Raw genomic sequence first — 25,771 nt, forward strand, 5'->3', positions numbered from 1 at the left:
CTCCTGTGGCTATCCCTCCCCTCACTATATGTTTCCTTAGTGCTTTTGCTTGACTGGAATGTATCATTGAATTCTAATAATGCTTCTTGCATCCTAGATGGCATATGGAGGGGTGTATATAGAAACACCTGCATTTGCATGGCTGGAATGTATAAAGGAAGCAGTCATAACCAATGTTATGCCCACTTTTGCCTCTGGTCCAACCTACCATGGGCACATGGCCCCCACAAGCTTCTCTGAGGTAATGTGGCCCTCAGGTTGAAAAAGCTGCCCTATCTTGATTTTTATGAAACATTTCTGGATTTCAATGGGTTTTACAATCTAACAGGTATTCATATAATGTTCCAGCTATTAGAAGCCCCTTTTCCCATGCAAGCTAACAAAATGTCTACGACTGAAAAATCCCACAAAGTCTTTTATTTCTTGAAATTGAGAAATCGTGAATTGTCAAAAAGCTGTTAAAAATTATCCACCAATATTTTCAAATGGCTCTGCCCTGTTAACGCAATTTTGGGCTTTTGCTTCACTCAGTATCTAAAGTTTAGAGTTTGGGAAAATATTTGTTTTTTTCAATTTTTTACACCAAGTCAATTTAGAAGCCCAAGTAAAAGAATGCAACTTTGTAGCAGGAGTTGGAAGAGCGGAAAAGAGGGCCACCACACAGGTGCATTTTATTATTCTTTATCTTAACCAAAAGACTGAAAAACAGTAAGATACAGCAGTAGTTCCCAACTGGTGGTCCGTGGACTGCATGGGGTCCGTGTAAACCACCCAGGGTTGTTGTTTTCTCTGAACAGCCAAATATATTTGTTGCTTAGGATGCAAAAACGGAATTATGATAGCACCCAATTGGTATTTCACCTTTGTCAACCTGATTCCAATCTGCAATTTAGAATAACATTTTTTGGGAATGTGTTTTGAGAAAAATTCATAATTTTGAGGCTTGTATAGCTGGCTTATACTGTAACCAGCCTTTGTTTGATTCCAGTTCCTCAATAATGATTTGAAGTAACTATTAGGACCAAGAGTCTAATGTGAAGAACCCCCCCCCCCAAAAAAAGTTGACTTCCAGCATATCCTCCGAACTGTCTTAGGGACATGATAGGCAAGGAGGGATGAGATAGGGAAGAGTAAAAGTGCAGTTGCATAAACATAAGCTTTGTTTTGCCTAGAGGCGAAGAGTATGCAACACAACAGTACAGTTAGGGTCGTATTACAATTGGGCTATTAAGTATAGCAGTACCCAGTTGTGATCACTTGCAGTTCTGGATTTGTCCCATGTTTGCTGTAAATGTCCTTAGTACTGGCTAGAAATAGGATGTTTGTCTAAGTGACTTTGTGCCTGACAGGTTTATTTTGAGGCTTTCATGTGTACTGTATTTTGCATTGGAAAGATTGCTAGTAACCCCTATAAATAAATAAATAAATAAATAAATAAATAAATAAATAAATAAATAAATAAATACACTGGGCATCAAATTGCACATTAACTTTAGTGTGTTCACTTTTTGTTACAAAACCTTATTATTTCACATGGATGTGTATTTCTATTCTTTAGAGTGTTGGATTATGACCTGGGAGACCAAGGTTCAAATACTCACTTAGCCATGAAACTCAATGAGTGACCTTGCACTAGTCAGTCACCACCTCTCCACCTAACCTATATAACAGGGTTTGTTAGGGTAAAATGGGAAGCAGTGAGTCAGGAACCATGTATGCCACCTTGAATTCCTTTAGTGAAAAGTGGGATATAACTGGAACAATACAATACATGCACACTGCTAAAAGGCTAGTGGAAGTATCTGGCATTCTGATCAATAGTACAGTAGGCTACCAGACTACATAGCCAGTCAGGACTGAGAACTGATGAGGATTATGTACATTATTCTGCTATGAAAGGCAATAGAAATGACTCAGCAAACTCCCCCAACATTGGTTGCTACCTTTAGCTTCATGATGGAGGATTATTATGTAATTTATTGTTTATGTCTGATACCAAGGCTTTTGTAAAGCATCTCTCTATTAAAATTAACCAGACAAGACATTCAACTGTGGGATTATACTATTGTTTATAGCACTTGACTAGCAAATGTTAAGACAATCTGCAAAGTTATGAGGAAATACTTAGAGAAACACCCACCCTACCCCAATCACTCAGGTTTATGTAAATGTCAGTGCCAGCAAAAATTGTACTGGTGCCCCTTTCTCTCTTCTGTCAAATGCTGCAGACCTCATTTATTTTCTTTGTAAGGTTGCTCGTAACTTTAAAGATGCAGCTGATTTTCGTTTGAAGGAGCAGAAATAATTGAAACATGAGTGCATCTAGATCTCCTGAGAGAAACAAACTTTTTAACAGAGGTGTCAGAAAAGTAGACATTTTAAACGTGGAGCCAAAAATACGTAGTTTGATTTAAATCAGGGGCCACTAATATGTGCCTTCAAAGGCTTTCCCTGGTGCCCATGGGGTCACCTGCTGAAATGGGTGTGGTGGGTGCTTTGTTGTCTGTGTGGTGCTCACAACAGTTTGTCTTTTTTGCAATTGTGCCTGAAACGTTTGGCGACCAATGATTTAAATGATCCATCTTATAGTTCAAGGAATATCTGCTAAAATCTGAAACATTGATCCAGAAGCACAATCAGTACAACTCTGAGAGAAAGTTATGTTCTTAGGGGAAGGTCCATACTTCAGAGGAAGAGTATATGATTTGAATGTACGGTAGAAAGTTCCAGGTTCACACCCAGGAATTACCCCAAGGTAGGCTGCAAAAGACCCTGGTTTGAAACCTTGGGGAGACACTACCACTGACTGCAGAGAGAAGATTGCACTGAACCAGATGGACAAATGATCCAACTCAGCATAATGCAACATCAATGTTGGGCACCCATTGGACAGTGCCTGTGACATCACAAATCAAATGTCCCTATCCCTGAAATTTTGGGGCAAAACATCATGTTTAAAAATTAAAAAAATGTGCATAGCTATCCTTTTCCTGTATCATTTCCCAATCATTTCCAAGGTGTATTTTTTTAGGAAAAGAAAAATAGGTGAACAGGCTTTCACCCAATGCAGAGACATCTCCACAATAGCAAGCTGTTTTTTTCTTTCTCCACTATGTTTGTGCAGTTATACAGTACTACTGTTGTAACATTGGAGACACCATTGTAGCACTAAGAGATGTAGCTTTTGTTGCCCCATTAAAAAAACAACAACAACACCTCAATACAATCGTTTAACTTTATAAGGAGAGAACTCTGTGAAACAGCAGAGGGTCAAACTCACATAACTCAACCATTAAGCTATAGGTCAGATCTAAACTCAGGAACAAGACCAAAAGCAAATAATAAATTCTAGTTTGCAAGCACATGCCTTGCAGAACAATGTTTTAGGTCAGAGAAAAATGTGAGTCCAGTTTGATGTTCTAAATCAGGGGTCGGCAAGGCTTACCAGGCATGGGCCGGATCACTCCTGTGGAGATCCTCTGTGTGCCGGACCAGTGCAGCGCGACGCCGGAAATCACGCCTGCGCAGAAGTGATTTTCAGCGTGTGGGCATGCACAGAAGTGATTTTCAGCGTGTGGGCATGGGGACTCACCAAGTGGGTGGCTCGGTTCGGGGGCGGCTCGGGGGCCGGTTAAACGGCTTCTGTAGGCCACAGAAGTTATATTATGGGGAATGTGGGCCACAATCCCAATTTCCCACCACACATACAGTTAATTGGTGAGATTAAGCAACTTGCCTTTCCACCCACTGGTTTTCCCCTGCCAGTATCCTGCCCTCTTTCATGTCTCCTTTTTCTCTGCATCCCTAAGATGCCTTGTTGTGCTGCAGTTCCCTAAAACAGCCACACTGTGGAGCTATGGCACTTGAAAATGTTCAACGTTCAGACACCGAATATGTAGGATGCAGATATTTAGCAATATTTTATCACATTACTTCCTTAGGAGAAGGCCATGGCAAAAATCAGAGTGGATTCTGGTGGTGGGCACCACCGAGCATAGACCAAACTTATGTGCTGACTTTAAAACTCAGCACTTCTTGCTAAATAATAGATTTTACAGTCTTTTCTATAGGACGTGAAATGTCTTCTCTGCGTGCATGCTGAGATTTAGAGGCATAAGGGTTTACAGCTGCATCAAAAACTGTTACCTTTACCAGCTTCAAAACAAATAATTGTGAGGAAATCTGACCTATCTCCATGCAACATAAGCTTAGCTACTAAAGAGTTAGCATTTATTGATAATGGAAAAGCTGTCAACAGTTAGTCACAAGCGGACAAGGAAGTAAAATGATATTTTCACAATCTGATTCTCAGTCAGTTATATTCTCTAATGTGGACGGCAATCCTGTAATAATAATAATATATTATTATTATTTATTATTTATACCCTGCCCATCTGGCTGGGTTTCCCCAGCCACTCTGGGTGGCTTCCAACAAAATATTAAAATACAGAAATCCATCAAACATTAAAAGCTTCCCTAAACAAAGCTAGAACAGTGCCAGCCTATCTGTGTATATTCATAAGGGCTCAGCCAGGAGGCAAAGGTTTTAAGCTACTAGGATAACCATTGTTTTAATAAAAGTTTCTTTTATTTTTATTTCTATTGGTCCAAAAAGAATACTTGTTTGTTAAATTATGTACACTATGCTACAAGGCAGACGAGTCTCAGTCTTGTATTGGTCCCCATGTTGCAATGGTCCTCATTGTAAACAATAACATCAATACAAATTCAGATTGATTAGAGCTATTAGGGCAGAGGCTGCTGATTTAAGGCATGGAGCAATACGGCTTAGACTCTGTTGTGTTCCCTTCAAAGGACCCATGGGCATAGTAACTTATTTGATTGGAAAAGTAAGCAGTTACATCATTCCAGTTAAAATCAGAGGGACTGAGGTTACTTAATCAGCTGCATTATGCCTATTTTATGTAAATCCTATTTCAGTTTTGTAACATGCATTTATGTCAAAGTTCTGATCATGTTCTCAAAAGGCCAAAGATACTGGCTTTGAATACTTTAAAAGCAAAGGATAAGCATACTGTACTGATATCCTTGTCTTAAGCACATTTAATCGACTTTACTTAAATCTGTCTGATGTAAATATGAAATTTATGTTGACTGGAACATAGATTTGTAGTGCAATGCTGTACATCAACTCAGAAGTACCATTGATTTCAATCATATATATTTATTCCCATATAAAAAAAAATCCTTATATTCCCATATAAGTTTGTAAAGTGTTGCACCCTAAGTTTCTATTATGGATCAAACAAAGAAACAAAGAGAGAAAAGCTTATATTACTTTTTGGTGGTGTTATTGAAAATTGTTTCTGAGTCATTTACTCATAACAATATTTACTTGGAAATAAGTCTCACTGAATTCAGTAAGGCTTAGTCCTAAGTAAGTGTACACAGGATTGCAGTCTCAGGGTTGTGCTTTAAAAGTGCAGGTGTAACATGGTATTCCAGACTGTGCAACACAAGATATAAAGATCTCAGTTCCATTAATCATGTTTTATTTGCCTGTTGATTGCTAAAAACTGCTCTTGAATGCATCTGCCAGTACAAACAGTGTTGGGGTGTGCGTGGGTCTCCAATTGAAATCCAAGCCTGAGACATTTCTGAAAGTTGTGTCAGGAAATTGGAACCTCTTTAGTTTGCCTTCACAGAAATAGCTGCAAGTGTGGGGAGTACTTTATCTGCAGCTTATATTTCAAAATAGTTTACCTCTCTGGAGACGCTCTCACTGCAGTTTCTCACTTGAATTTTTAGCTGAGAGATTGGGATTGGGAAGGAGAGTGAACTTTCTTCTAAATACCTTCTCTAAGTTTTATTTTTAACTGTTTCCACCAATAACATCTCTCATAGATAGCAACGGTTAATTTCTACAGAAATTGCTTATTATGAAATAAGTTGTGCAAAACTGCATTTCCCAGTAGATATCATTTTTATAGTTTTAATGATGCCCAAACCATATCTCATCTTGGAGGAAACACTAGGATATGATTTAGTGGTTACTGAGAACAAACACAACATCCAAGAAGAAGAAGAAGAAGAAGAAAAGAATAGGAAATCAAATGAAACTTCTTGATTAAAACCTGAACCATAGCTGTCAAGTTCTCCCTTTTTTAAAGGGAAATTCCCTTATGCTGAATAGGCTTCCTCGTGAGAAAAGGGGAAACTTGACAGCTATGACCTAAACATTCAATTTGATATCATATTGGCCAACATTTTTAAAAAAATATGTTTTCATTGTGATGCAGACAGGATTATCAGTGATGCTATTAATGTATTGCCATGTAGTCAATGGTGTATCTGTGGCAATTCCAAAAGTAATGAAAGCTACAAGTTTGATTATTTTGGAACTGGGTCAGATGAAGCATCAATCCAATCTGGAAAAAGCTTTTTTTCTGATGTTAATGTTATTCTGGTGTTTCATGTGGATGAGGAGATTTTTTTTGATAGGATGGCTGCATTTTCTGCACATGAATTCAAAGAAAGGCCAACTATATGTGGCATTTCACACACACCCTTTAGGGTTTTGTTGTTGTTGCTTTTTCTTTGCCTTAGGGTTGCTTTCCTGCTTCAAGCTCACAGCAGAGGCTGGGAGCAAGTTCACACTAGCTGGTGGCTTCCATGCATTCCTTTCAGGGGCTAACACTGAGGTCGTGGTTGGAGCAGTTCATGTTGTGACATTTTTGGTATGAATCTGTGCTTCCATGTATGGGCTATACACACAGCTGCTACAAATTGCATGATTGTTTGGCCTTTTGTTTTTGTATTTCTTTTTCCTATTTCTTACCAGGTTCTAAGTTTAGACACTTTGCTTCAAAATAAAACTAACAGACGTCTAACCATTCAGTGGTGACATTGGGATCTTCCCACAAAAAGTAACACCCGGAACACCTTAAAGCCCCTTAAGCAAACACACAATTCCAGCTTCAGTTCCTACCAGAGGCAGATGGTTTGCCACCTTCCTCCACAGACAGGCATCTTCCCTAACCTGACTTCTTAAAGTACAGCCAGGATGTAGTGGTATAAAGACCTGCTGGTTCATGAGCTAAATCTGGCCCATGGATAACCACCAAGTGGCCCACTGTTTACCCATCTCCTCCTTGGAGCTACAGCCTCGTGGCTAAAATAAACCTTTTAGTCCCAGACAATCTCCTTGGAGCTGACTCAGGAGGAAGAGGAACTGCCAAAATCACACAGGCTGTACCTGTACACAAAGTCCCAGATTGTGAAGGTACTGGAAGGTGCTGGGTGAAAACATATCTCTCCAACCAGGCATTCGGCTGATTAGCACTCTGTGGCTTTTTAAATGTGTTTGTGGAAGGTGGGTGGTTAGTGGTTTGTTTGTTTTTTATTATGTATTTTGTATTCTCGTTTTGTATTTTTCTGTCGTGAACTGCCATAGGATCTTCGGATGAAGGGTGGCCTGCAAATTTAATAATAAGTGTGGCAAGTGAATAAAAGCGAGAAGTACTGTATATTCCTGCGTATAAGACGACTGGGTGTATAAGACAACCCCCAACTTTTCCAGTTAAAATATAGAGTTTGGGATATGCATGCCGTATAAGAAATACGACCCGGCGTATAAGACGACCCCCGACTTTTGAGAAGATTTTCCTGCGTTAAAAAGTAGTCTTATACGCAGGAATATACAGTAGCTTGATCCCCTTGGCTCTGTGCTTTCTTTGACCTACATTGCCCATTGGTGCCAAGCACTGAGTTGCCAATGCATGAGTGTAGTGTTTAGTGAAGAGGGTCAAGTAACCCCCCCTTCCTGATTCAAGAGGAAAATGAACCCTGACTTCTAGATATGAGGCAATGGCATGGCACTGCTCGTGTGTTCCCTGTGTTCCCTCTGAATGCCTGGCACTAAAGACTACCATTGCTTGTTCACTTCCACCAGGACCTTTAAGGTAGCAGAACAGTCCAAGCCATGGAAGCAGAGTGTTGTGGAGCCCTTGTCATGCTGCCATAAACTGAAGGAGTTGCACCAGTAACTACACACAGATCTGAGGAGATGTCAGTTGGAAGAAAAGCAAAGAGTATGGCTGACCTGACCCATATGGTCAATGCACAATAGGTACCTGGGGACCGTTCACTCTAGCATGGTCAGCTGTGGCTTTTGTTGCCATTTTCTAATGCTGCATTCCTCATGCCTAGCAGTTTTGCAGTTTCTGCAGTGTCATAAGACAGAACTTTTGGGGAGATTCAAAGGGTTTATTTTTCTTTGATTATTATTTTTTTGAGGGGCTGTGTCACTGTTTCAGTGTCAGAGAATCCAAGCCCCAAAAGCTTCATAAAATACAAAAGTATCCTTCAGTTCTGTAACATTGGATGTATTATATAACTTTTCTGTGGTTTGGATAGGATTGCCAGTTAATATTATGCTATCTCAACATGGCCTGGGCAGAGCCCATATTGGGTTTGATGTGAGGGTGTGGGGAAGAGCCCACAGTTTCTGGTAGGTCCTCCAAGAGCAAGGCCCCACATAAAAACCATGCATTCAGACTCAATATATTACATTAAAGTTGTTGAGGTGTGACTTTGTCCTCTACTTTTTTGGCAACCAGCTCCAACATTGTTGTTGTTGTTGTTGTTGTTGTTGTTGTTGTGTGTGTGTTTTAATGCAACTTTTCCTGCTTGATTGGCTGCCTTCTTCTCAGAGAAATTAGCCCTCATAGGAACAGCAAGTCTACTAAAGCTCTGGGCCCCAAAGAGGCAATTTACAGTTTGGCCTCCCTCTGGAGCAACTCTGTTCAGGCCTGGAATGATCTGTCATGACTCATGAACAACGTGGTGGTGGTGGTTGTAGTGACTGACCACTGAGTTCCCATGGGAACTGTCTCAATGGCAGCTGCTTTAAAAGGAAGTTCTGGTAGAGACTTGAATCTTGAGTACGTACAAGGCAAAGTTTTCTACCCCAAGAATTCATCCAGCTACCCTGTTCAGTCTATCTCCATAACATATTATAAAATGCTGTTTTCAACAGCTTTAAAAAACATTATACAGTGCATATGACACAGTTTTGCTTTTTGCTTTTTTGGGGATAATCTATTATTGAGTTTTCCATTCATTTAAAATGGCTATACAGTACCCTTGGAAATAGCATTGCTTAATCTATTCGCAAGCTGCAATAAACATTAAAACACAAGATTCAGTTTTAAGTACCAGTATGTCTGTACTGCTAAACTTTTTGTTGGAGGAGAGGAGGTGGAACATTAAGGGGAGGTAAATAAAAATAACTTATTGAATACCTGAATACTTTCCAGCTAGCTCCACACAAATAAACATTTTTGAATTTGCAGACTTAATTTTTACTATGCAACTGGGAGACAGAAATGTTATAACATAGTCAGGAGTCCCCAGTCTTATGGCCAGAAGCCAATCTTTGCTGCTAATTGTTCATTGTCCAGTTTACACTTACCATTTATACAGATATAGTTGTTGAGGTGTTTCCCCCCCCCCATTATTCAGCTAGTATTCCAGAATAACGTGGGGTGTTTTTTTAAGCCTTTTCTTTTATTGCAAAACAACAACAACAACAACAACAACAACAACAACAACAACAACAACAACAACAACAACAACAACAACAACAACAACAACTTTTATGAAGGATCCTGAATGGCTCCTCAACATTTTCATCTTTCTGGAATATGTACAAGCAGGACTTTTTTCAGCAGAGCTCACAGGAGCTCAGCTCCAGCACCTCTCAAGTGTGCCATTCTAAGAGAACAAGGGAGAAGTTTGTGGTGAGCTTCAGTACCGCTTTTTCTAGAAAAATAGCACTGTGTACAAGCACAGTGTCCTGGTTTATTTGTGGTTTGGGGTTGGTGGGCATGGCTTTGGAGGCATCTGTTTTGTGCTACTTCTCTCTGACCTTTGCAAGCTGTCAGTTTGTGACACCGACAGATGGAGATGATGTTGAGTCAAAGCTCTGCCCATGACAACATTCATTAGCTGCAGACAAAATTTCATCACAACAACCAAGTTCACCATAGCTCAGGCTGACGCACCTTCGAATCTGCTATACTACCACAAGGTTAGAATTCCAAAATGCTAGGCATTTAAATAATCATAATTAAAATTCCATGAAGCAGTTGTAGCTTTATGCATGCTCATAACGATGTTTACTGCTGGAGGATCATGAGTGTATGTAAGGAGTGTGACTAGAGCCACAGAACTTTTCTCAATTTGGACACAACCCACCATTAGTGCGGAAAGGAAAACCCTGCACTCACTCTCTAATAAGAGCAGCATGTGACCAATGGTGCAGACAGTCATCTCCACTCTTTAAAACATTGGGTCAAACAGCACAATAAAAGGTAAGAGCAAAAAGACCTTGCCTTTCCAACACTGTGTAAATAACATCATTCATAAAGCACCTGAGATTTGCTAAGTGCTGTACACAGATTACCGTCACTGCCCATATGCTTCAATTTAAAAGACAGGAAACAGAATGGGGGGGGGGGAGGAAAGTTATATAGTTCTTATAAGGAACAGCTTGGGAGGAAGCAGCTGGTCTCTCCCCAAGCCTATGGAGTGGCCACTGCTGACCCATCTTTCCCTCTGACGTGAAGTGGCTGCTTTATTATTATTATTATTATTATTATTATTATTATTAAAACTATTAATTAAATCTGTTAGTTGCTTTATCTTACACAGGGCAATCCAAAGTGATTTACAACCAAATAAACAGACAGATGATAAACCTCACATAGATACAGTACATTAAAACCAAGAAAAAAGAAATACGTTAAAAACATCCCACCCAATTCTAAGAGGCCACAGATAGTTAAAGGCCAAAGGCCAGGTTATAGAGGAATTTTGCCTGGTGTCTAAAGATATATAATGATGGCACCAGGCAAGCCTTCCTGGACAGGGCATTCCACAAATGGGAAGCCACTACAATTTGTTTTTGTGTTGCTACCCTCTGGACCTTTCGTGAAAGAGGCACACAAAGAAGGGCCTTGGATCATGAGCACAGGATCAGGTTGATTTGTATGGGGAGAGGCGACTCTTGAGAGGAGACGTTTAGGACAGCTCGTCTCTTGTCCAAGCCAATAGACTGGGCTTTGCTAAGGTATTCCTCCTACAGTAGCCATGTGACAATACTGGTGTTACAGTGAATAATTTTGAAAGTAAACTAATCTGATATACGGCATATCAGCGTTTCTCACATTTCTTCTAGAACCAGAAGCCTACAACCAAGAAATGTATTTGTTTAAATCAGTGTGTGATGTAGACTCATCCCAACATTCAGTGGCAGCTGGTAACATTTTAAATTTATAGGACTTGCTGTTTTTCATCACAGCACTTATTTAGGAATGTTTGCAGAGTGCCATTGCACACGTGCAGAGTGCAAAACCAACACCATCAATTATTCTCTGCACATCTATGGACAGGGTCCAAGTAGTATAATTTTCAGACAAGATTGACTCATACCTCTTATTTAGAAATTAAGCCATACTGCATTAAAACTGTTCATCTACATGTCTGTTGCCAAAAAGCTAAACACACATAACATTTTAAAATGTGAGGAAAGCTTGCTTCTAGTTGCACACAGTCCCTCCCACCCCAAAAAGCAATTCAACATTCAAAAAGCAATTCAACATTGCTTTTTCCAGAGAGGGAAGAAAGCAGCACTTACATTAGCCTACTTAACTTCACTATTAGCAAAATTCATTATATTTTGCAAAATATGTTTGAAAATAAAGGGCAGGACAAGTGCTTCGTGTATATTTCGTGTTAATATAGCAAAAACCACTATTCCACTGTTGCTCCAATATTGATGGCTTAGTGGAGGCTGCAGTCCATACCATGTCTACTCAGAAGTAAGTGGGGCTAGGAATGCTGCTGTTAGCAGAAAGACAAAAAACGATTTTACTGACTTTCGGGGTTTTGCGTTTATTTTCAATTAGCCAGTGACATTATTTATTTGTAAGTTGGAATGTTTCTAGAAAGTCCTATTAATGGCTGTGTTGTTGGGAGACTGTGCGTGTGCGTGTTGTTTTAAGTAAGTTCTTTGAATACTCTCTTTTATTCAGAACTCCTTAAAAGTTGCCAGCATATGTTCATAACTCCCCTCCTTGGCATGTTATTGCAGTTCTCTTAAATAAAAAAACTGCCCCGTTTCACAACTTCCTGAGTGATCTACAGAGCAGGACTTTGTTGGTACTTTCTTTAACTGCCTCTCCCTGAGAGTAGGTGGAGTCGTCTTTTGAAAGCAGCCTATAGAAAATCTCATTTCTGCACGTAACCCACCCAGCCTTTTCCTTCCTTGCAATGAATCTCTGCGATAGACTGTGGAATTGTGTGCGAGAGACCGGTGACCTCATAGTTGCTTGCGGAGCTTGGAAGGAGCGTGGTTTTCTGCAGCATGGAGCGAATAGTCTGAAAGAAGTGCTTTCTTGTTTCTCAGTAAATGAGCTTACTGCTCGAGGCAGATGTGGGAGAGGGCGGTTTTATGAGAGCGCAAACGCTGAAAGAGGAGAGGCGAAAGTGGCTGGAATTGCAACTTTCCGCACACTGCTGCATCTGCCCTTGTTAGGATGTCACCATTGTTCAACTGGGTGGCGAAGGTAGGAGGAGTTTTAAACTTCATTCATCTCATTTCTCTATTTAGATATGCAGATCAATGGCTATGTTTTGATTGTGGGGTGCTGCAAGAGAAAAATGCAGCTGGAGAGCAAACGTTTAGTTAGAGGAAAGTAAGTATATAAGTGACTTTTTTAAATGTGCGAAATCTGTGTGAAAACCCCTAACAGTACATCCATTATGTATGTTTACTTGGAAGAAAGTGCCACAGTGTTCAGTGTGAATTATTCTCCTATATTTGTGTTTAGGATTGCAGAAGAAGCTAGAATTCTTGTGTTACAGCAAATTTGTAGGAGTTGGTGTATGAACATTTTAGTATTTATATGTAAAAGAAGACAATTTGCATCAGTTTAAATCTTGCCATTCTTGTTGTTCTGAATAAACATAGTTCACCTAGTCTGCTTTAGAAATTGAAAGAGTCCTTTGGGATAGCTTCAGACTATGCTTGGAGCAATAGTGGCAGAGGTTGTTTATGTTTTAATTATTTGTCCTGGAACTTCCACTGTAACTTAGCTTTCTTCCAAGTGTGGACACTGAGCAGCTCAAAGGGTTAAATGTGATAAGTGGGTTTTTTGTGTGCCTCTGAGGAATTAATAAACTGGTGGCCAGTTCTAGTTTGTGATTCAAAATGGGGATGTGCGACAACCCAAAGAACACATCCTAGAAGTGAATTGAAAAACGAGGACATAAATCCTGCACATAAGTTATTTGACATTTATCTCATTTTTTTATGAGTACACATTTTACTATGGAATATAATACCTTCCAATTTCTTCCTCAAGAGTGTGTGTAGTAACTTATTTCATGTGTGCTAATATCTTTGAACACCTCAAGAAAATGAAGTTAGTGAAAAATCAATGCATTCCTCTTCTTTTATTGTTCAAAAAGGCATAATCCTTCCTATTAAATGACTAAAACAGCTGCTTATTTTTTATCACCTTTGTACCTCACTGCTGGGTCTTGTATAAAGGGTGTGTTCTGTATACTCAAGTAAGCAGTAGCTTATTCTTTTTCCTGTTCTTTATTCTGTGTTCAAATTTCCTGTCCTGACCGGAATTGAAAATTCTGAGCCTTGCTAGTGCCCACAGGATTTTCTATGTTTCTAACTGGAGAGTGAAGTATCTAACCACTTGGATTCTTACTTTCTGCCACATGGATTTGTGAATGAAATACCCATCCACTTACTGTTGTCTTGGATTCTTACTGTTGTCACTAGGCTACCTTCGGTTGTCCTGAAAGGAACTGGCAAGTTTCTAAACATAATCTCAGGATTTTTCCTCTTGCCATATATATACACACTTAAGTGACATTTTGAAGTAACAAAGTATTTTTTATTGATCTGTGCTTGGCATCTGTCTGTCTCTGGAGTCAGTGGAGGAGTGTGCCTTATCTTAGTCACATGAACAAATTAAGCATATTGGAGTTTAGGGTAGGAGTACAGTGGTACCTTGGTTTACAACCATAATCCATTCCGGAGGTCCGGTTGTAAACCAAAACGGGTTGTAACCTAAGGCGCGCTTTCGCCAATGGGGCCTCCCCCCAAAAATGGGTTGTAATAAAAAAATGGGTTGTAATAAAATATAAAAAAGGGACACGCACTTCTGGGTTTGATGTAGTTGTAATCCAAAATGATTGTAATCCAACATGGTTGCAAACCAAGGTACCACTGTATTGACAAAATGGGAGAAAGTAAAGATATACAGTACTATGTTGGCCACAGTATGTTGTACAGTTAATTGATTGTTGTTGGACTACAAATCCCATCATCCCTCGCCATGCTGACTGTGGCTGATGGTATTTGGAGTCCAATAATGTCTAGAGGGCCACAGGTTAGGCACCCCTGCTTTACAGCTTTTGTTATATCCCCTTCCTGCTGCCACCACCCATGATTTCTGTATACCAGGTTTCCCCAACCTGATGTTCTCCGGATGTCTTGGATGACAACTCCCACCATCCCTGTCCATTGGCCATGCTGGCTGCAGCTGTTGGAGTCCACCAGCCGCTGCTGGGACCAAGACTACACTACTCTAGGCTGTTGTTCTGTTTTACAGATGAGGAACAGAGAATTTGCTAATGCCATGAGTCATTACCTGATCAGAAGAGAGTCCTTTTACACCCAGGAGTGACCTAGTTCTAACCTTTTACAGCATAGTAGCCTTTACAGAAAATTTAAGTGTCAAAAATACATGTCAAAGCCTTTCCCTTAATTCTGTTCTAAGTTGATAACTTTTAAGAGAATAAGCTGTGCTTTTCACTAACCTTTCCTGTCTCTTTTTGACTATAGCATTAACCATTCTAAATCTATTCATTAAAAAAATTCTTTGAACATTTGGAATTCATGGATGAAAATATTAGCCCTTTCTACATCAGCTCTATTTTGGGTCATCCTTTTCCCTTTGTTGACAAATATTTCAGATTTAAAGAGTGGAAAGCATGTGGCTTTGTTGTTGTTTAATCATTTAGTCGTGTCCGACTCTTCGAGACCCCATGTACCAAAGCACGCCAGGCACTCCTGTCTTCCACTGCCTCCCGCAGTTTGGTCAAACTCATGTTTGTAGCTTCGAGAACACTGTCCAACCATCTCGTCCTCTGTCGTCCCCTTCTCCTAGTGCCCTCCATCTTTCCCAACATCAGGGTCTTTTCCAGGGAGTCTTCTCTTCTCATGAGGTAGCCAAAATATTGGAGCCTTAGCTTCAGGATCTGTCCTTCCAGTGAGCACTCGGGGCTGATTTCCTTCAGAATGGATAGGTTTGATCTTCTTGCAGGGACACAATCTGGCTTGCTGATGGTGGTAATGCCAAGACATGGCAAGGCACTGGAAGAGGATCTTTAGGACTGCATCAGACCTGGGCAAATAATAGATCACATTAGAATGCTCTTTGCTACAGCAAGGTTGGAGGTAGCCAAGGATGTTAAGGAGCTCACTGATAGAAAGGTTGTGGAACATTGTCAGTAGAAGAACTCATACATACGGTAATAGCAGAGAAATAAAAATATGGTACCCATTTATAGTTTAATGGCATTAAAGATTCATAATCTGGAACATTTTCACTAAAGTGTGCTGCTCTATATCCCATTTTTAGGACCAGAATACAAAAGTCTTCTAGGGAGTTTTTCTCCCCTAAATTATGTGCAACAAACATGTAGATTGTCATGCGTGGCAGCTGCATGTACAGGTGTTTCACTGCATGTATCCATAGTACGTAGCAGTTGACTTTCTGGAATGCATTAATCACATATATGCAGGGTTTGTTTTTGTTTTTTAAAAAAGCAGAGCCCATGAAAGGCTCTGCATGTGTGTGTAACAGAAAGAGAGAGGAGAGGATGAATTTCAGTCCTCTCTATTGATGAGCCAGAGGGGCTGCACACTTTATGTAGCATTCACATTAGCCTTAAGTGCACTGGTTTTACAGCAGTGTTGCCTGCAGCAAACATTAAGTGTGTGAAGGCAAATGCATACCTCTGCCTCCTCAAATCCCACATTATCTTTTATACCATACTCAGATTGTACTTTATCCCCTCTGTGACTGGGCTGTTCTGCTTTTGACAGTAAACGTGTTTGTCTCTGTTCATCTCCCAATCTATTATCAGCTACTGCAGCCTGTTTTTTTTTAATAGTCAGCAACAGTGCTAAGCAGAGAGGTACAAGACTTCTTTCACACATGATCAAGTTAAAATTGAAAACAAACAGCTAGAGAAGTCATGCAATGGTTATGGCTGTAGCAGGTTATGCTTAGCTGTCCTACATACTTAAAAAAAAAGACGTACACATTTTTCATAAACTTGCTTTGCAAAATATGTATAAGTTGTGTTAGTAGTTCAACCTGAGAAGGAAAAAAAAACCCCTGTAATTGGTCTGTATCTTTTCTGTGTGCAGCTGACCATCCTTATCCCCCCTTGAAATGCTTGTTTGGCAAACATGTTCTTTATCTCCCAAAGGAATTTGATGTTTGTTAAAGAGAGACTCCTCCACATTAATAACTTGCATACAGGAGCCAAGAAAATGGCAAGATCTTGCCTCTGTATAGCAAAAGATCACTTTCATGTTTCCATTGCTCTGTAACACCATGCATACTGTTGGGTCTGTTTTATTCCCATAGTAACTGCTGAAGAGGCCAATTAACATGGAGAAAAGAAATGTATATCTTCATAGTATTTGCTGGATCTGAATATACTAAAGTATCATGGAAGAGCAAAAGATACCTATGCAGTTACTGTTTATGGAGCCAAACTGACCTTTGAGAGACACTGGATAAACAGTGCTTTAATGATCATTTTACAGCACCAATGTGAGAGTTACTGAGTCATTTCCTGTTTAACCTGCACCATGAAAGCTCAGAGACTATGACCTCAGTCATAGGGAACAGAGAATAGATCTTGCTCCTCTTCACTCCCAGCAGCCACAGCCTGCAGGGATCCTTCTCTTTTCCTTAGCTAGCTTTTCATACTGTCATTGGTATAATGGCTGCCCTATATTGAACCTTTGTCAATGCAGTACAGTCATACCTCGGGTTGCGTCCACTGCGGGTTGCATTCTTTCAGGATATGAACACGGCGGACCCGGAAGTGTTTACTTCTGGGTTCCGCCGCACGCACATGCACAGAAGCGTTCTGTGCGCTTTGCGCATGCGTTAAAGCGCTGCTTGGGTTGCAGACTTTTTGGAGTGCGAACGGCACCCAGAATAGATCGGGTCTGCAACCCGAGGTACCACTGTAGTGGACCAGGGGCCCTGCTCTGTCCTGGATTTTAGGCAAGTCAATTGAAAAGTTGCTTTGGGGTGTTCAAAAACAACAACACCACTCAACAACTTTTGGGGTGTCATTGTCTTTACTTTTTGAAATATGGCAACCCTATCTAAACAGATTTTGACTAATTTGTTTTACATATAAATAAATCTACAGGGAAAACCTGCATTTAAGGCACTGTTAAGACTACAACTTCCATTATCTCTGACCATTGCTGTCTGGGATTGATGGGATATGTATGTTTCCAAAACTTGACTGTAGCCTATGTAAAACATAGTCCTACACCATCTGAATGACAAAAGGTTCCTCATCCTTGGTTTATCCTTTTTATATGAACACTGGGTTTTGAATTTGTAAAGACTTCCTAGTGCTTGACCAGTTATAGAAGCACAATTGTCTGTGCAGTTGATTCTGGCTCGAGATCAGCTTGCTCATTTGGGAATCAATATTGATGCAACAGTAGCTCCTTTGAGGAATTCACTCTTACTTCATTTAAATTATTTAAATGAGACATTGAAAATAGGAACATGCATTATTGGAATGGTCACTTGTAAAAGCTCCCGAATTAGAATTTTAAAGGAAAGGAGCGATCAGGATGATAAAAGGGGGGTTTGTAGGAAAGAGCCATAGCTTCAGGTCACCCTCAAATACAATAATTTAAAATTTAACAAATGACTACTCAGGCTCAATCCTATGCATGTTTAGGATTGGATAAGTCTCAGTGAATTCATTGGTGTTTGCCTCTTAATCGTCATGTATAGGACTGCTGTCAGAAGGCTTTTAGCATTTGTTTTGCTCAAATTAGTCCATTTCCATTTTAATGTAACCTGAGCTAGGCTTAGCTATTGTGGACTCTAAACCCTCTGCAGACCAAGGGGATTGTTTGGGTAGGAAGAAGAAGATATCAAAATCTGTGCTGGATGTCAAAATCCGAATCCTGTACACATCAACTGCCAGAGGCTGATATCGATGGAGTTAAAATAGGAGACTATATATTTTGGCTGCCTCAGGTTAAAATGGGCACTCAGAAACTCTTATTTTCAAATGCCCTATGATAAGCAGCATATGCCTTTTACATTTAAGAAGCAGCTTATATACTGCTGGCTACTAGTCATTCAGTCAGGGAGAACTAGCACCGAATATACAGTAGAACCACACTACATCTGCAATAGCATCTTCATTTCTGTCATGTTCTGATGCTAACAGAAATAAATGCTGTTATCACCTGTTTCCCCCCCCACACACACACACTATCAGCTCGGAAATTGCATTTGCTGGATTATTTGTACAATATAGTAGTTCAGGCTACTAGATTTCCTGCTGTTAGAGAAACACACAGTCCAAAACATGACTGTAGCCTATGTAAAACAGTACAAGCTTCCTATGTGTGAGGTCAGGTGTTTAATGAGGCATTACAATACAGTACTGACATCATCTGCACTTAGTTTTGAGTTTAAAGGGCTTTTAGAAACCTCTGCCTGACGTTACTACTCAAAGCTGATAGTCAGTACAGGCCTGACTCAGAACAAGGCAGTCTCTTGTATACTTAGCTATGGCTTAACAGTGAAAGAGGGACACTTTCATCTTCTTCTTCTTCAATTATTATTATTATTATTATTATTATTATTATTATTATTATTATTATTATACCACCCTATACCCAGAGGTCTCAAGGCGGTTCTTTTTCTAGTGAGAGAAGCCAACTTTATTGATTCCTTGTGAAACCATTCTTTAAAAGGACACCTGGTGTCATATCTTTAGAATGGCGCAGGTAAATCCTCTCCAGCACTAGGGCTGCTTCCTGTCCTAATGATAGGACTAGAAACTAGGGATTTTTTTCCCCCAGCCAGAACTCCCTGGAACTGTTCTGGCACCTCTCAGGTGGGTGCCATTGCCATTGCAAGAGAACAAGGGAGGTGTTCATGGTGAGTTCCATCACCTCTTTTTCTAGAAAAACAACACTGCTAGAAACTATAGAAAAAGTTGCATGGTAAGGCTTGGAAGATATACAGTATTTTTAAAAGGGTTCTAGTAAATAGCAAAGGAAGGCTACAGTGTATCCCTGTGTCCCTTAAAGAGCTTTAATGCTTCTTCTTACTTTACTAATCCAAAATACACTACAAACTGGTAGCTGGAACCACCTGTTGATTGAGCAACAGAGAGTCTTAAGGCCTATGAAGAATACGGTACATGTCTCAGTTCCGAGAATGATTTGGGTTAGTGTTGAGTTGGAACTACACCAGTTTCCCCAATCTTTAACCATCCTACTTCCTCAAATGACTATAAACCCTAAAGGACTCCAGGGTCACACTGATTTCGTAACTTTACTTTGCCATTTACCAAAAGCAACTTTGCTATTTAATGGGAACATAAAAATCTGCCTTATACCGAATCAGGCTGCAGGCTTATCTAGCTCTGGCAGCAGTTCTTCAGGAGGGCTCTTTCCAGTTCAAAATTCCAGGGAACAAACCCAAGACCTACATGTATATTATGTCTACCACTAAACAAATGGCCCTTTCGCAAAGGAAAGGTTCAGTGTGCATTTGCATGTAGCTTCCCCAATAGTTGTGCAGTTAGAGAATGCACATGCCCTATTCCAAATGCATGCATCCCTTTCTTAGTGAGTTCACCAACATGACTTAGGCTTATCTCACCCCACATAATGCTTAATAATCTCCCAGACCATAACACCTTTTTACATAACCAAGAGGTTTATCCTTCATTAGACACAGATAATATGGCATAGCTGTAACATAGCAGGCAGTTGTAGATTACAGGTTAAAGGTGATCCACAGTGATAATAAATAGTTCCTGAGTTAGAAATCAAAGCCCCCTCTATTCTTACAAGAAAGCTTAACTGAAAAATTAACCCAAGGGTAAAAAAGGTAGGAAAGTAAGATAATAAGTCAGAGGAGACACAGATCATTCCCACTGCAGTATAAAACAGAAGGCAGGGCAGGTTCCTGCTTCTCCTGTCCAGAGAATGCACATCCTGTATCTGGAACTGACAATACCCAGCAGCTAGTGTACTGCTGGATCTGGGACTTTGAACTCCGAGCAACCTGGTCTTCTAGAAATTGAAACAACTCTGACTAATGTAGGCACAGATCTAAAAGTATTATATTTGACGCACGACAACTTAATGCAGTATATTCCTAATGCTCTCCTAAATGCACACTGAGTATTAAATGGTTGATTCCTGAAAATGGAAAATAAGGTTAGGAACTTAATGTCTTAGCTGTTGCTGCTAATGTGTTTTTGAGAGCTAGTGAAAAGGAAAAGAGGTAGCAGTAAATTTGTGTACAAATACTAGGAAATGCTTGAAAGAGCTTTCTTGAAAAATCATTTCCGCCTCTTTCAGTACTGTAATGAACTGCATCCTAAAATGCTTCTCCACAATCAGCGCTGTTTGTCCAGTACTGTGTTAATGTAAAGGATCTTGATGCTAGGTATACCTATCATTCTGTACTTAATCCATACTTGGCACGGGTTCTGCCCAAACCAGATCTGAAGCGCATCTGCCTCAGTGCCCTCCATAGTTGCCAAGTTATCCCTTTTTTACAGGGATTTTCCCTTATGCTGAATAGGCTTCCTCGCGAGAAAAGGGAAAACTTGGCAGCTATGGTGCCCTCCTATAGTTATCAGCCAATTCCCATCATGAATGGATTGTTTAAAACATTGCTTCTCAAAGCAGTGTGAAGAACTAATCATTATTTGACTCGGAAGGTGGCCTCTTTTGTGGTAAAGGCTTCCAGTCTCAGGAAAAGATTATCTGTAATTCATTTCAGATTATGCTTCCAACTCTACAATTCTATTATTCTGTGGTAGAGTTTCTGATTTTTTTGAGAGACAAACATTCTGACACGTCTCACCCATTTTTAGTTTTGTTTGGTAAATATCTAATTAAAAGTTTATCCTCTCACTGTACAAACTCTCTCTCTCTCTCTCTCTCTCTCTCTCTGTGTGTGTGTGTGTGTGTACAAATATATATATATATATATATATATATATATATATATATATATACACATACACTTTTATGTAGAGTTTTAAGCATATTTTATTTTGTTCTCTTTTGATGTGTTCTACAGACTAACTTAATACATTATATTCTATTTAAAGAAATATTTCTGCTTCCATAATATAGCCTTTCTCCTGACATTCAAGGGCAGGATCCTTTTCTTAACACTGCAAACAAACTCTGGATTTTCCCTCACCTTCCCTCAGATTGCATAAATTTTTCCTGGTGCTATATTAACGGAAGAGAATGCAAACACCAGCAGCCCACCCACAGTGGGTTTTCTGTTGCTTTTGCTTTGTTTTTTTGAAACTCAGTATATAGCCCTGTGTGGACAAGCCCAAAGTTCCCTATGCGCTGAGAGTTGCAATGTTTTAACATTGAAGGAGCACCCAAACATTAATTCTGTGTTTTCCTGGCTTTCTAAGGATATGTTAATGCAGTTGCAGGTCAGACAAACGAGGAAGATGAAGGTACAGCCATTATTGAACAGAATCAAATATTACTTTACCCATTCTAGCCTCTAAGTGTAGGAAGGCTTTTTCTCCCCTGTTAGTGCTACTTGGTCCTCTGCAGCCTTCATTTTGGCCAATGTTGTGTGGGAATGCATCTGTTTGATTGCTGCGTAACAATCCCACAGGTTAGGGCTAGAATTCTGACAGAATATCAGTGCCTTGATCAGATAGTTCTTTGTATCAAACTTGGATGCATATCTCCTAATACAATGTTCATAGAGTACCATTCGACTGCCAGATAGTAAGCAGTAGGGAATAGAGCCAAGGCTGTTGCTGGACCTTACTACTGTCTCTGTGCCTAGAAGAAAGAAAGAGGCTTGGATTTCTAACTCGGGAGCTTTTGCTTTCTCCTGTGGCTCACCTGTAACCTGTAATCTACAACTGCCTGCCTATAAATTGCCTGCTTGTTATCTACAGCAAGTAATTTTGTTAGAGCTATGGTATATTATCTGTGTATAACAAAGGACAAACCTCTTGGTTATGTAAAAAAAGGTGCTATCATATAGGGACCTAGAGAAGCCTGTAGTTTGATTCGCTATAAGGCAGCTTTTTATGTTGAAATCATTATTTACAGTCCTAAATTAGGGATTGTGGGTCCTAACTACAACATGTATGAAATAGGAAGTTGTGTATTTAGAATTACCTGAACCCACAGTTATTTGCAAAAGAAAGTTTATAAAAATAGCAGTAGTATTTCATCTCATAATTTTTATTGGAGGATGACAGGGTCTTTCTCAAAGGAAAAATTATTTTTATTATTTATACCCTGCCCATCTGGCTGAGTTTCCCCAGCCACTCTGGGCGGCTCCCAATTGAGTGTTAAAAACAATACAAAATATTAATACTCAGTAGTACTCAAAAGTTTTGCCTGGACCAAATAAATGCTAGATACTTACAGTGTTGTACTGATAATACCAAATATGGGCAAAGTCCTTATTCATACCAACCTTAGAACAATGACATTTTTCAGTGCCTTTATTATTTAAATAGAGCCATCAAAATTGCATGTCATTTTACAAAGTGCAAGAGGGCAAGTTCTGCTCTTACTCAACTGCTTTTTTTAAACAACTACTTAATATTAGTTCAGAGTGCAACCAAACTGTATGTTGACTGAGTCATGCACCATGCTCAGAGAATGAAGTAATTCTTCCTGTCTCATTTTCAGACCATTCTTGTTTCCTTATTATAATCCTCTGACTAATGCTATCGAAATATGTCTGTTATCTATAAATGGACCTTCTGAAGTCTTTGTCAAATCCAGAGGCAAATATTTTCTATTACAGTTAAGGATGAAATTCGCACCTACGTTAATAAACACACGCAAATGAATGCATGTACAAAAAGAAAGGAGTTTTCAAGAAGGGATTTTGTGTGATGCTTTCTGGGACATTATTTCTCTAGTTATGTAGAGAGATGGTTCTAAGAGCAGAAGCCTTACTTTTTACTCCTGCTCTGCTTGTTTCACCATTTACTCTGAACAGCTACATCTCTGTTCTGAAAAGCTGCCTTCTATGAAAAAGTGAGTATAATCTGAAAAAGTGTATCTTACAGGCTAATACTATCAAGCCTCGAATCAAGAAAAATATTTTTGCAGCCAGAAAATTTGGTGTGATTTCAATGTTATGTTTGTGGTTTGGGAGCTACTTCCACATGCTTGGTTCCTTGCCATGCCAGTAACTTGTTAATACCAGAATTGTGTGTATAGGTAATTGACATAGTTGCTTCCCATAGCGCTATCACCCCTTCTTAGGGTACAGCAGCCTGGTGTGGGCAGTAATATCATCTGGCCATCTCATATGGTCCTGTTTGTGAACAGCGGTCCTGCTAGACTCATGGAATTGGCTTCATGTTTGGAATCTGCATTCTGCTGAGCTATATTTACTTTTCCCTAAAGACAATTGTCTTTGTTTATGACTGCCTGAAACTACTTTTATACCAGAACATACCCATGCACACACATACTCTGATCATAATCCAAATACGGTACATTTTCTCTTGTTCAAGAACAAGAGGGCATTAGGTATGCACAAAGGTTTGCTGATTTCCCCTTATGACAGCAGGCTCTAAACATCACATTAAGTAGTTCTCAAGAGTACACACAGCTAGAGGTAAAAGGTAAAGGTACCCCTGACTGTAAGGTCCAGTCGCGGACGACTGGGGTTGCGTGCTCATCTTGCTCTATAGGCCGAGGCAGCCGGCGTTTGTCCGCAGACAACTTCTGGGTCATGACTAAGCCTCTTCTGGCGAACCAGAGCAGCACATGGAAATGCCGTTTACCTTCCCGCCGGAGCGGTATCTATTTATCTACTTGCACTTTGACATGCTTTCAAACTGCTAGGTGGGCAGCAGCTGGGACCGAACAATGGGAGCTCACCCCGTTGCAGGGATTCGAACCGCTGACCTTCTGATCGGCAAGCCCTAGGCTTTGTGGTTTAGACCACAGCGCCACCTGCGTCCATTGTCCATTGTTCAAAAACACTAAAAACAATGGATTTTAAAAAGAGAGCACAAACAACTTTGGAATTGGAGTATATAAAAAGCCCCCATGCACATGAGGAATACTGTGCATAGCGCTTTGGATCTTAGCCTCTGTAAGTTCAGGACAAGTTCACACACAAGCATGTATGGCACTTGATTTCCCTTCACTCAGTGTTGATAACTATCAGTTTACTGTGTGATCTGATTTCATTGAAAATCTGTGATATGATAATCCTCTCTGTTGGGTTAGATCTGTGATGGCAAACTACACATACGGTATATTGGATTTCCTTTAATGTTAGGGTGGCCAAATAATGAAGATGCCTCTAGCCTCCAAAGTTAATTTGTACAGTGGTTTTTCTGATTCACACATCACTTTGTCACTTCTAAACCCCCACTTTCTTCCTCTTATTTGAGTGGCTCTGATATTGTCATTTTCTTCCAGGTGCCCGAGATCATAAGCACTATCAGACAAGCAGGAAAAATTGCACGGCAGGAAGAGTTCCAGAACAACCTCTCAGATGTGGAAGATCCTTTTAGCAAAAAATTTGAGGTGCTATTCTGTGGCCGAGTGACAGTAGCGCACAAAAATGCACCTCCAGCCCTCATAGATGAATGTATTGAAAAATTTAATGATGTTAGTTATACCAAAAACTTGGATTCTGGTCCATTCGCCCAACAACATGAAACTGTCAACCATTCTGGAGGATTTTCCATAAGTGATAAATTCCGATCCGTCTTCCAACCCTTAGTTAATGAAGAACAGGAGAAAAGGCCGATGCGGAAATCCTACTCTCAGCCCGGACTGCGTTCTTGTGCTTTCAAGAGAGATTCACAAGCAGGTTGCCTGAAGACAAGTAACAGCTTTGTCAGATCCTTTGATGAAGATGCTGTTTCTCTGAACTTAAAAAGTCGATTTATTCACGGGCAAAACGTTCAGCCAACGGATATTGCTGGGAACCGGATAATGTTGTTCACGGTAAAACAGAGTTCTTGTGTTAATTAATTAATTAATTAATTAATTGCATTTCTTTCCCATCTTTTTCTCCAAGTTGCTCAAGGTGGCATACATGGTTCTCCCCCTCTTCATTTAACCCCCACAACAAGGTTAGGCTGAGAGGCAGTGACTGACCCAAGGTTACCCATGGCAGAGTGGGGATTTGAACCATGATTTCTCAAGTCATTGTCTAACACTCAGTAACCACCACACCACATTCTCTGATACCATCTCTGAACACTGGATAACATGGTTACAGAAATGAATATCCATAGCTTTTGTGCATTGCTACTAGCTGATTTGAAGTTAATTGAGTTCAGGTGTGTGTGTGTGTGTGTGTGTTTATACAGAGCAGGCATCCCCAAACTTCGGCCCTCCAGATGTTTTGGACTACAATTCCCATCTTCCCCG

The 25,771-nt window shown here is 40.0% G+C and overlaps 1 protein-coding gene across 8 annotated transcripts in view; it reads left to right on the forward strand.

The window, feature by feature from the left end:
• TBC1D1 (TBC1 domain family member 1) overlaps nt 1-25,771 on the forward strand; it is a 76,320-nt gene that overhangs the window by 11,573 nt on the left and 38,976 nt on the right. For 5 of the 8 annotated variants that reach the window (XM_060278918.2, XM_060278923.2, XM_060278921.2 and 2 more), the window contains exon 3: nt 24,809-25,342. In XM_060278918.2, coding sequence (XP_060134901.2) covers nt 24,809-25,342 — 534 coding nt within the window. Of the gene's footprint in view, nt 1-12,278; nt 12,591-24,808; nt 25,343-25,771 lie in introns of those variants that run through there. The other 3 variants (XM_060278924.2, XM_088658677.1, XM_088658681.1) reach the window with 1 other exon arrangement.

This window comes from Zootoca vivipara, chromosome Z1 (genome assembly GCF_965207765.1).
Source record: "Zootoca vivipara chromosome Z1, rZooViv2.hap1.1, whole genome shotgun sequence".
Lineage (NCBI taxonomy): Eukaryota > Metazoa > Chordata > Lepidosauria > Squamata > Lacertidae > Zootoca > Zootoca vivipara.